The sequence below is a fragment of the Odocoileus virginianus genome, chromosome 9 (assembly GCF_023699985.2).
Source record: "Odocoileus virginianus isolate 20LAN1187 ecotype Illinois chromosome 9, Ovbor_1.2, whole genome shotgun sequence".
Lineage (NCBI taxonomy): Eukaryota > Metazoa > Chordata > Mammalia > Artiodactyla > Cervidae > Odocoileus > Odocoileus virginianus.
Genome location: NC_069682.1, coordinates 8,970,661 through 8,984,958, shown reverse-complemented (window position 1 = coordinate 8,984,958; position 14,298 = coordinate 8,970,661). Strand labels below are relative to the sequence as shown.

The 14,298-nt window shown below is 43.4% G+C and overlaps 1 protein-coding gene across 4 annotated transcripts in view; it reads left to right on the top strand.

The window, feature by feature from the left end:
- The window catches only part of KIF16B (kinesin family member 16B), a 279,933-nt gene that overhangs the window by 243,363 nt on the left and 22,272 nt on the right, over positions 1-14,298 (top strand). For 3 of the 4 annotated variants that reach the window (XM_070471919.1, XM_070471915.1, XM_070471917.1), the window contains one exon: positions 7,782-7,865. The exons of the other annotated variant lie outside the window; for it this stretch is intronic. In XM_070471919.1, coding sequence (XP_070328020.1) covers positions 7,782-7,865 — 84 coding nt within the window. The remainder of the gene's footprint in view (positions 1-7,781; positions 7,866-14,298) is intronic. 4 annotated transcript variants of the gene reach the window in all.

The window sequence follows — 14,298 nt, the reverse complement described above, 5'->3', positions numbered from 1 at the left end:
CACACGGTGGGCGAGCCGGCAAAGACTATTCCCCGTTGTAAAGCTCAGGAGGTTAAGGCCGGGACCCCGAAACAAATGCGTGCGGAATCACTTCAGGAGAGGAGCTCAGTCCGCCTGCCCCCGCCCCGAAACTTCGGAGCCGGGCGGGCAGCAGGCCAGGGAGCTGGCCAGGCCCGAGTGAATTAGGGTTTACGCCCTCGGGGAAGGAAGCGGTGGGCGGCGCGGCTGGCGAGGTCAGGGGCCCGGAACCGCCAAGCCGAGGGCGAAGAGGAGGCCTGCGCCGCGGGGCCCAGGAGCCACAAAGAGGCCCAGGCTGCCTAGGACGCGGCCGCCCGACCTCAGCAGCGGGCGCCCAACTCCCACGCGCTACCCGGGAACCAGAGCTCTCCGCGGGGCGTGGAGGAGGGGAGGGCTTAGGTTTCCGCTCACTTCGCTCTTCAAGCCATTTGTAAAAGGAGAGGCTGCATTGGCAGCTACAAGAGACGAACACAGCCTCCACTCCCAATTCCAGACCACCTGGCCTCGTGTTTCTCTTTTATAAATGATCTTAAAGATAAGATTCTCCCAGTGTATTTACTCCCACCAACCTGGTTTTAAAATTTCTATTATTTTTATATTGTCAAACTATAGTACATTTTTTATACATAAATTATACGTAGTTCTCACCTAGTTGTGAGTTTAAAATGAGGCAGCATTTTCTTTATCTTGCTTTCTTCATTCCTTAGAACCTTAGACTGTACTGTCTCTTGTTGGAATTTTTTGGTCATCCAGTATGTTTTTAAAGGTTCACCGTGATTTGTTTTACCAGAGTTTTATCTGTTTGAGAATGTCTACCTGTGGCCAGCACAGTTTAGAGGCATTTCTGTGTTAGTTATAAGCTTCTAGGGCCACATTTTCTTTCCCTTAGGATTGTGCTCAGCCATGTGTGACTCTTTGGGATCCTGTGGACCGGAGAGGCTCCTCTGTCCGTGGGTTTTCCCAGGTCAGGATGCTGGAGTGGGTTGCCGTTTCCTCTTGCAGGGGGTCTTCCTGAGCCAGGGATGGAACCTGCTCCTCTTGTCTCCTACATTGGTAGGCAGGTTCTTTACCACTCGCGCCACATGGGAAGCCTTTCTTTCCTTTAGCACATTTCATTTTGCCTTGTTTTTTTCCTGCTCTAATAGCCAATCTGTGTTCTTACTGTCATCATTTTAACTTTTTCTTTCTTCTACTGGGACTTTCTTTCTACTATTTTGTTGTTGTTTTGTTTTTTCCACCTCTTTCTTGAGTTCTTGCTTTTTCTCTTTTTTTTTTCTTTTTTTGAGCAAGTAGAGGGAGTGGGGAGGAGGGCATGGTGTCACTGGATTTTCTTTTTTCAGTCAACATTTTTCACTTTAGAATAGTCTCAGACTGGTGGTCTTTTTTTTTTTTTTTTTTTTTTTAGCATGCCTTGTCATTTTTGTTGCAAGCTGGACACATGTTTCATGTGAAAGCAGCTGAGGTAGACAGGCTTTGGTGTGTGGTTTTATATTTAGCTGGCTATGATGTAGGCTAATGTGGGGGAAGACAGCACCGGTGAATCATGGGGACAAGGAGGGAACAGGTCCTATGGAGAGGGAGGCAGCAATGTACCACATACCTAAACCTTTGCCTGGAATTTTTCTGAGTTTTGTCCCACCAGTTTTTTTCCTTCACATTGAGACATGCCTTTTCTTGTTTTCTGCTGTTTGCGGGGACTGTGGGGTCACCGCCTGTGACAGTGAAGCCAGGTGTCTGCCCCTGGACTGTTCTCTCACCTACACCTTGAGCAGCTCTGGGCTCCCCCCTAGCAGCCCCCGCTGCCCCCCTTGGCTTCGGGGGTCCCCCACCTTCTCCTTGTCCCCAGCTTCAGTCTTTAATCATAGCTTCGTGGAATACCTACCTAGGGGTTTGGTTGCCAGCTCTGGTAAGTGGCTTGTGGCCCCCAGCCTGGAGGGGCAGCGGGGAAGCTGGGCTCCCTGGGGTCACGTGGCCGGCATATGGACTTAGTGGTTTCCTACTTTGCAGTCAGAATCTTTCTTTTACTTTTCATCTCTTTGTTGCTTTTGAAGGCAGTAAGGGGAGCAAATAAAAGCTTTAGTCAACTGTCTTTAACCTGAGCTGTTCCATCAAATGTTACGGTTTGTAGGAAGAGTATTTCTGTTGCAGTTTAACATGAGAGTCTCTCCATGAAAGTTAAAAGGGGAAATTGATGGGTTTTGCTCTTTATGAAGCTGAAGTTTTTAAAAATTTTTTCATGGAATGGTGAACTTGAGACTTTTTGATGTCACTTCTTTCCAAAGTGATCTGTCCTTTCAATACAATTGCAATAAAAATCCCAGCGTACTCTCTTTAGTAGAAATTAGCAAGCTAACTCTGGCAGAAAATGATTCTGACAGAATTTTGTACAAATAAAAAGTTAGTTTTTCCTTATTACTGAATCCCAAGTACCTTGATCATTTTCATACAGGTCAGAAATACTTATATGAGTTGTTGTGAGGAATATAGGACATCAGGAACATTAATTTTTAAAAACATAGGGCACTGTGTTTTCCTTTGTCAGAGGTTACAGAGGAAATGAAAGAGGAGTCTCCTCCACTCACGGATGTTTATTGTTCCTGACGATGTTTCTTATGGAAATCAGACTTGACTATGTGCTAGGTTCAAAAAAAATGAAGCCATAAAAATGAAAAAATCTAACTATGAAGAACTTGAGAAGAAATTGTAAATATCCAGATAATATCATTGATTTTACTTTCAGTCTTCTCTTTAACATGAGAAGCCAAACAAACAAACAACACATGTCAGTGTATGTAGGCCACGAGAGGAAAAGTCAGGGACAGTCACCTCCTTGCTGAGCCTCGCTTGTATTCTTCATTTGTTGGAAATGTTACTTTTCAGACAGCAACACTTTCTGCACAATAGAAATCTTTTCCCTATTTTTGGCTCTCCCGGGCACATCATTTGTCCTGACGAGTGATTCTTTTTATCTTGGTAAATTGTCCATTTTTAAAAACATTTGGACAGCTTAAAGAATTCATAGTCCAGAAATGAAACCTACAGAGGATTACTTGTGCTGCTCTGCTTCAGAAGAAATGAGGTGGTCGTACTTGGAGAGAGGAAACGCTCAGGCCTCTCTTCTACTCCAGATGTCTAATTCTTCTAAGGGTTTTTCTAATATTAAAGATACAAAGGATTATAAGGATTTTTATAATGCTGAGAATGAAGCATCAGTTCCTGCCTCTTTTCCCTCTAATCCAAGAAAAGACTATGATGGTCTTTTCCGCTTTTTTCCTTTCAAAAGATGGGCTGATGTTGAAAGTGGCCCTGTAATCCATTCTATATCAACAGCGAGTGGCCTCTAAGTGGCTTTGGTGCTCACTGTACTGTGACTGTTTCCCCGGTTCCTTGGCTGTTGTTTCAGCTCTGCTTTTGTTAGTTAGTTTGTTTGTTTTGGCCATGCCTGGAGGTACATGGGATTGTAGCTCCCCAACCAGGGGTGGAACCCACATCCCTGGCAGTGGATGCTTGGAGTCTTAACCTGTAGACTGCCAGGGAGGTTCTAGTGTTGCATGTTTTAAATATAAGATGTTTCCAGTTCTGTTGTATCTTTGAGTGCTCTAAGAAAAACATTCTTTTGAAAGAATACTGGTTTAGATGTAGCCGATCAACAATCCCACAACTGAGAATGTTTGCCCTTGGCAGGTATAGGCAGCTGGAATGTATGTTCACCTCAGCGGTCATTTAAAAATGCCAGAAGTTTTATATGGAGTTTAACCTGATGGAATTGCTGATATTCAACCATTTTTAACTTTAAAATTGGCAATTTCATCTCATTCAACCTAAGAGCTTATAGATGGCAAGGCTTAAACAGCACTGTCAAGATTCCCTAAAAAGGAGAAATGGAGGTAGTTTCCATTCTTTCAGAGGGATGAGGCTAGAGAGCTGTTTCTGATGTAAATGTGATTATTTTAATGGAGGCAATACTTTTTTTTAATACCTTGCCTCACAGCCTTGCCTTGCTCCTTCAGTTTGCTCATGTCCCAGCCCCGCCGAAAGAATGTGGACCAGGTTGTACGCGTTGAGTCATGAGTCATGTGGCAACTTTTTTTTTTTTTAAACATTTATTTTTACACCAAAAACATTTTGAATTGGGGTATAGCTGATTAACAATGTTGTGGTAGTTTCAGTACACAGCAAAGGGATTCAGCCATACGTATGCATGTATCCATCCTTCCCCAAACTCCCTCCCATCCGGACTGGCACATAACATTGAGCAGCGTGCCATGTGCCATATGATAGGTCTTTGTTGGCTATCCATTTTAAATATAGCCACCCCCACCCACCCCCAGCAAAGCATAAGTTCTTTTTCTAAGTCTATGAGTGTCTTTCTGTTTTACTAGTTCATCTCATTTGTATCTTTTCTTTTCAGATTCCACATCAGATTCCACATGCCACGTCTTCACGTGGCAACTTCTGTTCCCCTTCCCTCTCTCCCTCCCTCCAACACTTCTTAAGTTTTATTATGCGTGGAGTCAGTTGACAGGAGCTGATAATCCCAGGACAGGCGTCCAGGGACCCTGCCTCCAGTCCCATCCAGTTCCCATTGTCCCCGCGATGGTCACTGACCGTCACCTTCTGTTTCCCTGTTAGTGCAGGTCCCCACTGAGGTTCGTGCACAGCTCTTGGTGGGCCCATTGACACTGCCGGCAGCTGCGCATCAGTTTTCTGGAGGAGGGGTTACTGTCTTTCATCTGGATCCCTGGTCCTCGAGGACTTCACTACAGTCTTCCACACCCCGTGGATACCATTTACAGCCTTGTTGTGGAAACCTGGAGTCAGTCCTGGTTCCTCATCTGGACTCACCCACCCCATGACGTGGAGCTCTTCTAAGTCACTGAACTGTGTTTCTTCATCTCTGAAGCTAGATGGTTGAATATTTTAGTCTTAGGATTATGTGCCTCGGTGCTGTTTAAGGTTGCCCTTTTCTTCCTAAAATCTGAGCAACTGTGTTACACATAGTTTATACACAGTTATTTCACAGGGTGGATCATCATGGCACATCATGGCCTCCATCCCAGGATGGAGTACACACAGCCGTTTGACCATGAGGAAATATAGATGCTTGCTTCCTACCTGGTTCATCTGCCTGAGGTCCTTTCACTGCACCAGCTCTGACTGAGTGTGTAAGTGTGATTTTGAGTTTCCCCAACAGAAACCACATCATCTCATCAGCCATGTAAGAAAATGACAGCCAACTGTGAAAGCATGCTTGCCAAGTTTTCAACATCACTGCATTTGAGGGGAGAACACATTTGTACAAGATGAAGTTGCGGCTGGATGGAGCCCAAAAGACACGTTCTGGGTACCTGTCTTCTCTAAGCTGCAACATATGGGAAGTGTGCTTATGCCAGTGAAGGCAGGGTTCCAAAAATCTCTTTGCTCCTTGAAGCCACATCACCGGTCTAGAGATGGAGAGAGGGGACCACAGAATGTGGCATGCTGCATTCTTAGAAATGACCAGATCTCTAGTAAAGAATAAGAGTTGCTAAGGTGCATTTGGTGTTGCTTCACTAAATATACCTGGTAACATTTACTGCCATTGTCTGCAGTTTTTTTTTTTTTTCAGCAAAGATTACTCAGGCTCAGAGAAACAAACTAGCTAGCTAATTAGTGGTCATGATTCAGAATTGGCCTGTCTTCCTTGCCCATGGTCTCTCTCTTTACCTTCAACTGATTTCAGATGTGAGCAACCAGATTGAAACATTGGTGAGAAAAGGAGAAAGAGGTCCCACACCTCTCTTACCCCCGGGTTTCTCTGGTTTGGTAGAAAGAGCAGTGGAGTTGGAAACTTCTGTATGACTTCAGTTAACTTAAAAAAAAAAAAAAGGCCTCTAAAGACTTCAGATCCCTTGAGAAGAATCAAAAAGGAGAATTATGCCTAATAAGAAAAAGTTATATACCAGTTAAAAAAAAAAAAAAAGGCCAAAAGAGTTGAACAGGCACTCCCCATATGGTCAATGAGCATGTGAAAAGAGGCTCAACATCTCGGCTCGTTAGGAAAATGTAAATCTGAACCACAGCAGAAATCATGGCATACCCACCAGAATTGCCCTGATGAGAAAGACCACAGCATCAGGGGTTGGCGAGGATCTGAAGCCATTTGGTCTTGCAGTCACCGCTGGTGGGAGTGTCGGTAGTAAAACTGTTTGGGAAAGCCATTTGATAATTTCAGATACCACTGAACACTTGCATTCCATATGACCACCACTAAGACTGTGACCAACAGGACTCCCTACATAACATTTATAGGAAATGCATTGGAACCGTATAGAAAAAATGCTCATAGCAACACAGTGCCTAAGGGCCAAAACGCAGAACCTAGCCAGATGTCCCTTAACCAGAGACTGAACAGACCAGTGGAATGTTTAGCCCCGGGACCGAGCCAGCTACTGCTGCACAGGGTTCCCGGGGCGGGCCTCACGCACGAGGCAGAGCAGTGACGGACGCAGAAGGTTCGTGCTGCGTGACGCTGTCTGCATGAAGTTCGGAAATGGGAAGCACCGAGCCAGGCTGTTAGAAGTCAGGCTAACACCAGCCTTCCACAGGGCATGTGGGGGCGGTGGGAGGGAGCAGTGGGGGCTACTGGGCCCCGCGATGTTCTGTTTCTTCATCTGGGTGGTGGTTGCCGTGTGTTGAGATGCTGAGAATTCACATGTTGTTCACTTCCAATGTATGTGTTTTTCTATATGTATATTCTCCTTTGATACTAAGTTTAAGTTTTAACGTCCTATATATATATACAGATGTTAGTTCTTAATTTTTGATTCCCAATGTGGAAATATAAATTTAAATCAGCCAAGATTTGCATATGCATGAAATAGGAATTTTGTGGCACATTATGACCAGTATTGTGGGAGAAATGTTCTTTTTTTTTTTTCTCGATAATGCTTCATTGGCTTCTCAGTGTGTCTGAACCTGACAGGGCAAGGAAGGAAGGAAGGAAAAAGTGAATTTCATCAACAGCAGCAATTATTGCTGCTGAGCATTCATTCGGCCGAAGCCACATGAGCAGGTCAGGTTTGCACCAGATTAGAGAGTTCTTACTTGTCTTGGAGTCTATTAGAAAACTTACCTTTTTGCTATGATTTTTCTCCTTTGGAGAACAGGAGCTTAAGAGTAATACCTGTGAAATTATAAGACCTGGCTACAACAAATTCTAAACACTTATTCTTTAGGAAACAAGGTGAAAGGCTGAAAGAGAAGTCCTCTTTTCACAAAGGCAGTCTGCATTTGCAGTAGTAGCTGAGAAAAGTCCACGTGGAAAGTTGAAAGAACCACAGCAATGGTCTGAAAACTCTCTTACAAACTATGCAGGTAGTGTGCTTGTTGAGTTGTCAAATTTCATCTCAACACAAACATAATTCTAGTTTAAGAAGAGGACTAAAAGAAGAACAAACTTGCGTTTTAAGAAAGGAAACTTATGAGCTACCATCTGGCAAAGGGTCCACTCTGTATCTGGGACCGAACATTGAGACTCAAGCCCATCCTTCCTCTGAGGTGCCTCCTCCTGCCTCCTGTGTGAGCCTGGCGGAGCCTCACCTGGTCTGAAGTCATACAGTTGTTTAGTGGCCAAGCAAGGCAGGACTTACCAACTTGAAACGTCTCACCTCTTTCTCTCCCCCCCACCCCCCCCTTGATAGAGATTCCAAATAATAGATTAATAATGACCCAAAGATCCTAAGTGTGATAGTAATCCGTCTCTTATAAAATATGTATTTCAGCTTGCGACCCTTGAATTCCCTCCAAAGAAACTGTTTGGAAACAAGGATGAACGTGTGATTGCTGAGAGGCGAAGTCAATTAGAGGTAACAGAATCAAGCTTTTCTTTCTGTGTGTGCAGAAAATTTGCCATCTGATTGACCAGCGAGAAGTCGTCCTCTTAAACACTTAACGGTTCACAGCTGTGAAGGTGCTGCCAATCGTTAACGCAGGAGATGGCAGTAGCAGATTGTAAAGTAATGAGATCAGTTTATTTAAAATATAAAGCCTTCCCCTCACCCCCTCTCCACTCTAACAGAGTGTTTTCCTGGGTTTTGAGGAGATACATTTATTCCAAGGGTTAGGAAGCAGGTTGTGGGTGAGAACTGAATATTCACGTAGACAGATGGTACGCAATGCAGGATGGGGGTACAAAGCTTGCTGCCAAAAACTTGAATTAATTAACTGAAGATTTGTAGTATTGCATTGCTGTTGCTTTTTCAAGATGGCTGGAAGCAAAAAGACACGTACCTATTTTAGTCACGTTAGGTTTTGTTTGACTTACTTTAACTTCGTCTTCTGAGCCAGCTACATGGAAAACTTTGGTTCAACACAACTGTTGTTTTTCTGACTGCCTCTCTGCCAGCATGCATTGTTGACTGCTTTATATAGCTCGTTTTTCTTTGTAGGATAGAGCTGCTTATTTCATTGGCATCTGATGTTACTGAGACAGGGTGTCTGTGCTAGGGCATGATCGCAGGTGGCCTTCAATTGTGGGCAGCTCTCTCGCCATTCTGAGCCACTGAGGCTGGCAGATAAAATTACAGTAGCTCACTGCAGTCAGCAAGCTTCCTAGGGGCCTTGCAGAGTCCCCTCTGCCATTCCTCTAAGAGGAATAAAAAAAAATACGACCTTTTGCAAACGAAATGAAATAAGAGGAGGCCTGAGCTAGCCCTTTCTGAATTGTGAAATTCTGCATAAAACTTCAGTATTGTTCTCATTCAGTTGCGAGAGGCACAGTTTTAAATGTCTGCCTGTGGAGCGCAGTGAACCAAGGGGAATGTCCAGAGGCTGGAGTTTCCAATGAGAGCCAAAATGGGGAGTGGAGACCATGGAGAAATTGGAGGCCAGGAGGTTATGGCCCATGAGGAGGTGGGGCATTCTAGGGTTTTAAGATCCTCGGTGTAGAACTAAGGAAAGATGAGTTTCAGGGTGTGGCCATGCTTACAGACCTGTGAGTTAAACTGTGAATTTGAAAAGATCTGGAAACCATTACGCCTGAGGCTTGGATGGATCATTGCAGAGATCTAAAAATCGTCCTATGAGATGGCCTGACTCTGATACCCGACTGAAGAGTTTATTACATTGATGGCCTGACTCTGATACCCGACTGAAGAGTTTATTACATTCAAAGCAGAGAGTATCATGGCGAGCCTGCTTAGCCAAGTTCTTGTAAAAGTCTAATGGTGTCATACAAACAGTTTAAAGCTCACAGCAGAACTAGTGATGGTTTTCTTTACCAAACCCTTACCCACCTCAGTTATCTGGACTCGTCTTTCATTAAAACCTGTGCAGAATGACAGCGTATGAAAACGAGTCTGTAAACCAACAGGAAATAGCTGTTGTCATCTCAGCTTACTCAGAGCTCTGGTTAAATGCAGAAGGTGCCAGCCGTGCCACAACAGAGTCGGCGTTTGTGTGCCCAGCGCTCGGGGTCTCTTGCTTTCCACTCTAGCTTCCAGGGTCAGAGCGAAGTTCGGGGCACCCTTTCATTATTGGTACTTTCAGATGGAACCTGTATTTGTTCTTCCAGGATCTCTGCTTAACCATGTAGCCCTACTGAGCCATCAGCTGTTGAGCATCAGTATTAACATCTCTGCATTGAGCAGAGTTCAGTGTTAACATCTCTGCCGATACAAGCCCGTGATGGTGGTTTACCTGTAGTGATAGTCCATATGGAGTGGATTCTACACTTCGGAGGAAAACGGGCTTATATTTTAAATTAAGTATATTTAATCTCATGTTGACTGTTAAGTCTTAGAATATTATGTTCTTGTCAAGGAGAGAGTATAATTCAGCTTCACTTTAATGGAAAGTTAACTTGAGATTCTTGGGTTAATTTCACGCATCTATTATGTGATTTTTATTTTTTCCAGTCTAGCACCAAGAGTCACTGACTTAGTGGGTTTTCATGTGAAAATTAACATTTATTTTCCCTTGAATTTCCTATGTGATTTAATTCAGTCTGCATTTACTTAGTTCCTGGTACATACTGGGGATAGTTTTAGGTGTTACATGGAATATCAAGGTGAATGAGCCATCTCTTTCCCTCTAAGAGCACATGTTTACATTGGTGTATGAAACTTTACCTGGAGGTATAATTAAATACGTAAGCACATGTAGAAAGATGGGTTACAGTAGCATACATTTGTACTGGCACAATGTAACATAACGTAACGTAAAGAGTATTTGCACAAGAGGAATTATCTGCCGATTTCTAAAATCCAGAAATACAGTTTTACAAACCTCTTCAGGCCAGTGGAGCTGCACAGAGCAACTCTATGGATGCTTATGGCTTCTTCCATAAGCAAGTATCCGATTGCATTTCGATCTTCCTTGCTGTTAAAATAGCTCCAAGATTGGGACCTCGTGTTTGACTTTATCAGCAAAAAAATGTGAAATGTTTTCACATGAAAGACATGACACCTACTTTATAACTTGTTTTTTTTTTATGTTGCTCAATCATGTCTGGCTGTTTATGACCCCATGGACTATGGAATTCTCCAGGCAAGAATACTGGAGTTGGTAGCCTTTACCTTCTCCAGGAGATCTTCCCAACCCAGGGATCAAACCCAGGTCTCCTGGATCACAGGTGGATTCTTTACCAGCTGAGCCACAAAGGAAGCCCAAGAATACTGGAGTGGGTAGCCTATCCCTTCTCCAGTGGATCTTCCAGACCCAGGAATTGAACCAGGGTCTCCTGCATTGCAGGCAGACTCTTTACCAACTGAACTATCAGAGAAGCCCTACTTGTAAAAATGTTAATTATTGTAAAGATGATGGGTAGTAACAGAAATTTCTGCCTGTCATGAGATGTTCTATAGATTAATTTTCTCACCATGGACAAAGGAACATTAGTGGTGTGTGTGGTGGTAGCCGTGAGGGTCAGGGTGTGTAGCACCAGAAAAAGGCAGGAGTGAGTCAGGATGTGGTGATGCCACGTGGAGAAGTGGAAATTTGTCCTCCAGAACTCACTCTTATTGACAGACTTGTGTGGGATCCACCCATCCAGAGTTATGGAGCCTGCTCTGGTTTACACTGGAGAATCTGACCTGTTACTGCTCTGCATCTTGTGCTCAGATGCCACGCAGCACTTCTGCTCCAAAAGAGCCGTGGTCTCTGGAGGTTTCTCACGTGGGCGGATCTCCCTGTTGCTGCCTCTGTGACCCCACTGAAACTGGTCGGTGTAAATGTGCATGTCGTTGACAGAGTCTGCCATCGGGCAGCCGGAGGGTTCTGACAGCAACTCACCCTGTGTGACACGCTTCCCAGCTCCCCCAGCCCTTGTAGTAACGCAGACTGCTGCCCAGCAGAGAGGGTTGTGGAGGTACCAGGAAATGGCCACATCAGCCTCTATCTGAAGCGTTTATCTGGAGCGGAAAGGTGCTTGTCATCAACACTCTACTTAAAGGCAGATACCATTACATTGGGTCGAACCTGCCACTGTTGTAGGTCAAAAGTGGTGGAGTGTTGGCAGGTCCCCAGGTCACAGCGTGCTCCAGCTGTCTCCCATTCGCTGTGTGTTTATTACTGAGTGCCAGGCCTGAGTGAAGGGCCTGGTACCTCGTGCCATGTACTCCTCCAGCCAGCTTTTGAGGGCTTCTATTATTGTCCCCATTTTACAGGTGAAAAAATTAAGTCTTGGGGAAGATAAAGAAGGCTGTGTAGCCAGTGAGTGGCAAGGCCTCAGTCTGTAGGGCAGGCGCCTCCTCTTAACCCTCACACACTCTGAGTCTGAGGTGAGCTGGGTCTGCTGCACGCTTTGTTTTGGAATGTCCGTGAGACTTCACTTCCACCTCTTTTAAGACCCTTATTACTCTCTTGCCTGTATCAAAAGGTACGTTTGTGTCTCAAATTTCCCCTGTTGTACTCTTCAGTTATTTGAAGACAGCAGAATCGATGTCTAATGGAATTCTCAGTCTCCCATGATATTTTACACATGCCTCACCTTCGCTGAATTCTCAGAAAATCTGCCTATATTATCTCTAGTAGATGAGTTTTTATTTTGTTTTTGTTGATTGATGAGAGGTGCATTTTGGGTCACTAATTTCAGAAAATGTTATCATCTACTTGAAATATTTCTGCTAATCATCTTATAGTCTGTCATTTCAAGGAGTAACTGTAATTAATGCAAACAGGGGGAATCCTCTAAAATAATAAAGTTTTCAAGAATAAAACCACCACCTTTGGAGATAGGAACCTGAGAAATTTCTCGGGCGTTTTCTTGAAAGTACTAGAGCAGTCAGGCTTCCCAGGCGGCTCAGTCGTAAAGAATCCACCTGCCAAGCAGGAGGCTCAGGTTTGATCCCTGATGTGGGAAGATCTCCTGGAGAAGGAGTTGGTGACTCACTCCAGTGCTCTTGCCTGGGAAATCCCATGGATGGAGGAATCTGGTGGGCGATAGTCCATGGGGTTTAATCCATAAAATGGAAACACTAATAATACCCACTTCATAGAGTGGTTGTGAAGGTTAAATGAGAACACATGTAAAATCCTTGGATAGATAACACAGCAGACCCTAGAAATTCTTCTGTTAAAAATTGCTACATTCCAGTTGTCATATGAGTTACAGTTTACTTTTAAAATTAAACAGAGTTCTAATTAATGCAATAAGATAAGGATATAAAAGATTATTCAGATTCAGGAGGGAGAAATAAAACTCTTACTCACAAATGACATGATTGTCTCTATAGAAAATCCAAAATAATTGACAAGAAATCTCCTGAAACTGATAAGCAATTATGTCAAGATCGCAGGATACAAGAACAATCACTTTCCTGTATACCAGCAATGAAACATTGGAATTGAAATTAAGAACACAATAGGATGTACATTAGGACCCCAAATTAAATACTTAGGTAAAATTTTAATAGAATATGTATCAGATCTATATGAAGAGAACTATAAAAAGTCTGATGAAAGAAATCAAAGAACTGAAACCAATGAAGATATAGTCCATGTTTATGGATAGGAAGACTCAATCTTGTCAAGATATCAGGTTTTCCAACTTGATCTGTGGATTCAGTGAAATCCCTCAGCAAGTTATTTGTGGACATGGACAAACTGATTCTCAAGTATGGAGAATCAAAGGACCCAGGATAGGTGGTATAATATTGAAGGAGAAAAGTTAGAGAACAGACACTACCCAAGCTTCAAAAGCTACAGTAATCCAGACTGTTTGTAAAATGCAAAACTAAAACTTCTAGAAGGTAATGTAGGAGTAAATCCAGATGACCTTGGGTATGGCAGTGATTTTTCAGATATAGCATCAAAGACACAGTCCATGGAAGAAACAGTTGATAAGTTGGACTTGACTAAAATTGAAAATTTCTGCACTACAGAAGACAATGCCAAGAGAATGAGAATACCAACCTGGGGTATTAATACCCCAGGTATTACCCCCAATAATTACCCCCAGGTAATAATTACCTGGGGGTAATACCAATACTGGGGGAAAAATATCTACAAAAGACACATCTGATAAAGCACTCATCCAAAACATACAATGAACTTTTAAAGCTCAGCAATAAGAAAATGAAAAACCCAATTAAAAAACAAGTAGAAGATCTGAACAGGCTCGTCACCAAAGAATATGTACCCATGGAAAATATAGGAGGGACGTCTATGAGCATCATTTGTCAGTTGAGAAATGCAAAAATGAAATAGCAGTGAGCGATCTCTGTACACCTTTTAGAATGGCCAAAATCCAAAACTCCATGGATATCAGATGCCACTGAGAAGGTGGAGCAACGGGAACTCTCCTTCACTGGTGGCAGGAATGCGTGGTACTGCCTGGAAGGCAGTTTGGAAGTTCCTTATGAAACTAAACACACTCTTGCCATGCAGTTTGGCATTTTAAATCACTGGTGTTTACCCGAATGAGCTGAAAACATATGTTCACACAAAAACCCACACATGAATGTTTATAGCAGCTTTATTCATAATTGCTAAAACTTGGACGCAATCAAGATGTCCTTCTGGAGGTGACTGGATAAATAAACTGTGGTCCATCCAGACAGTGAAATATGACTAACCTTAAAAAGAAATGAGCCATCAAGCCTTGAAAAGACATGGAGGAACCTTAAATACATAGAACTAAGTGACAGAAGCCAATCTGAAAAGACTCCTTACTATATGATTCCAACCATATGACATTCTGGAAAAGCCAAAACTGCAGACCCAGTGAAAGGGTCGGGGTGGGGAAGAATGAATAGGCAGAACACAGAGGATTTTTAAGACAGTGATACTGTCATGGTGACT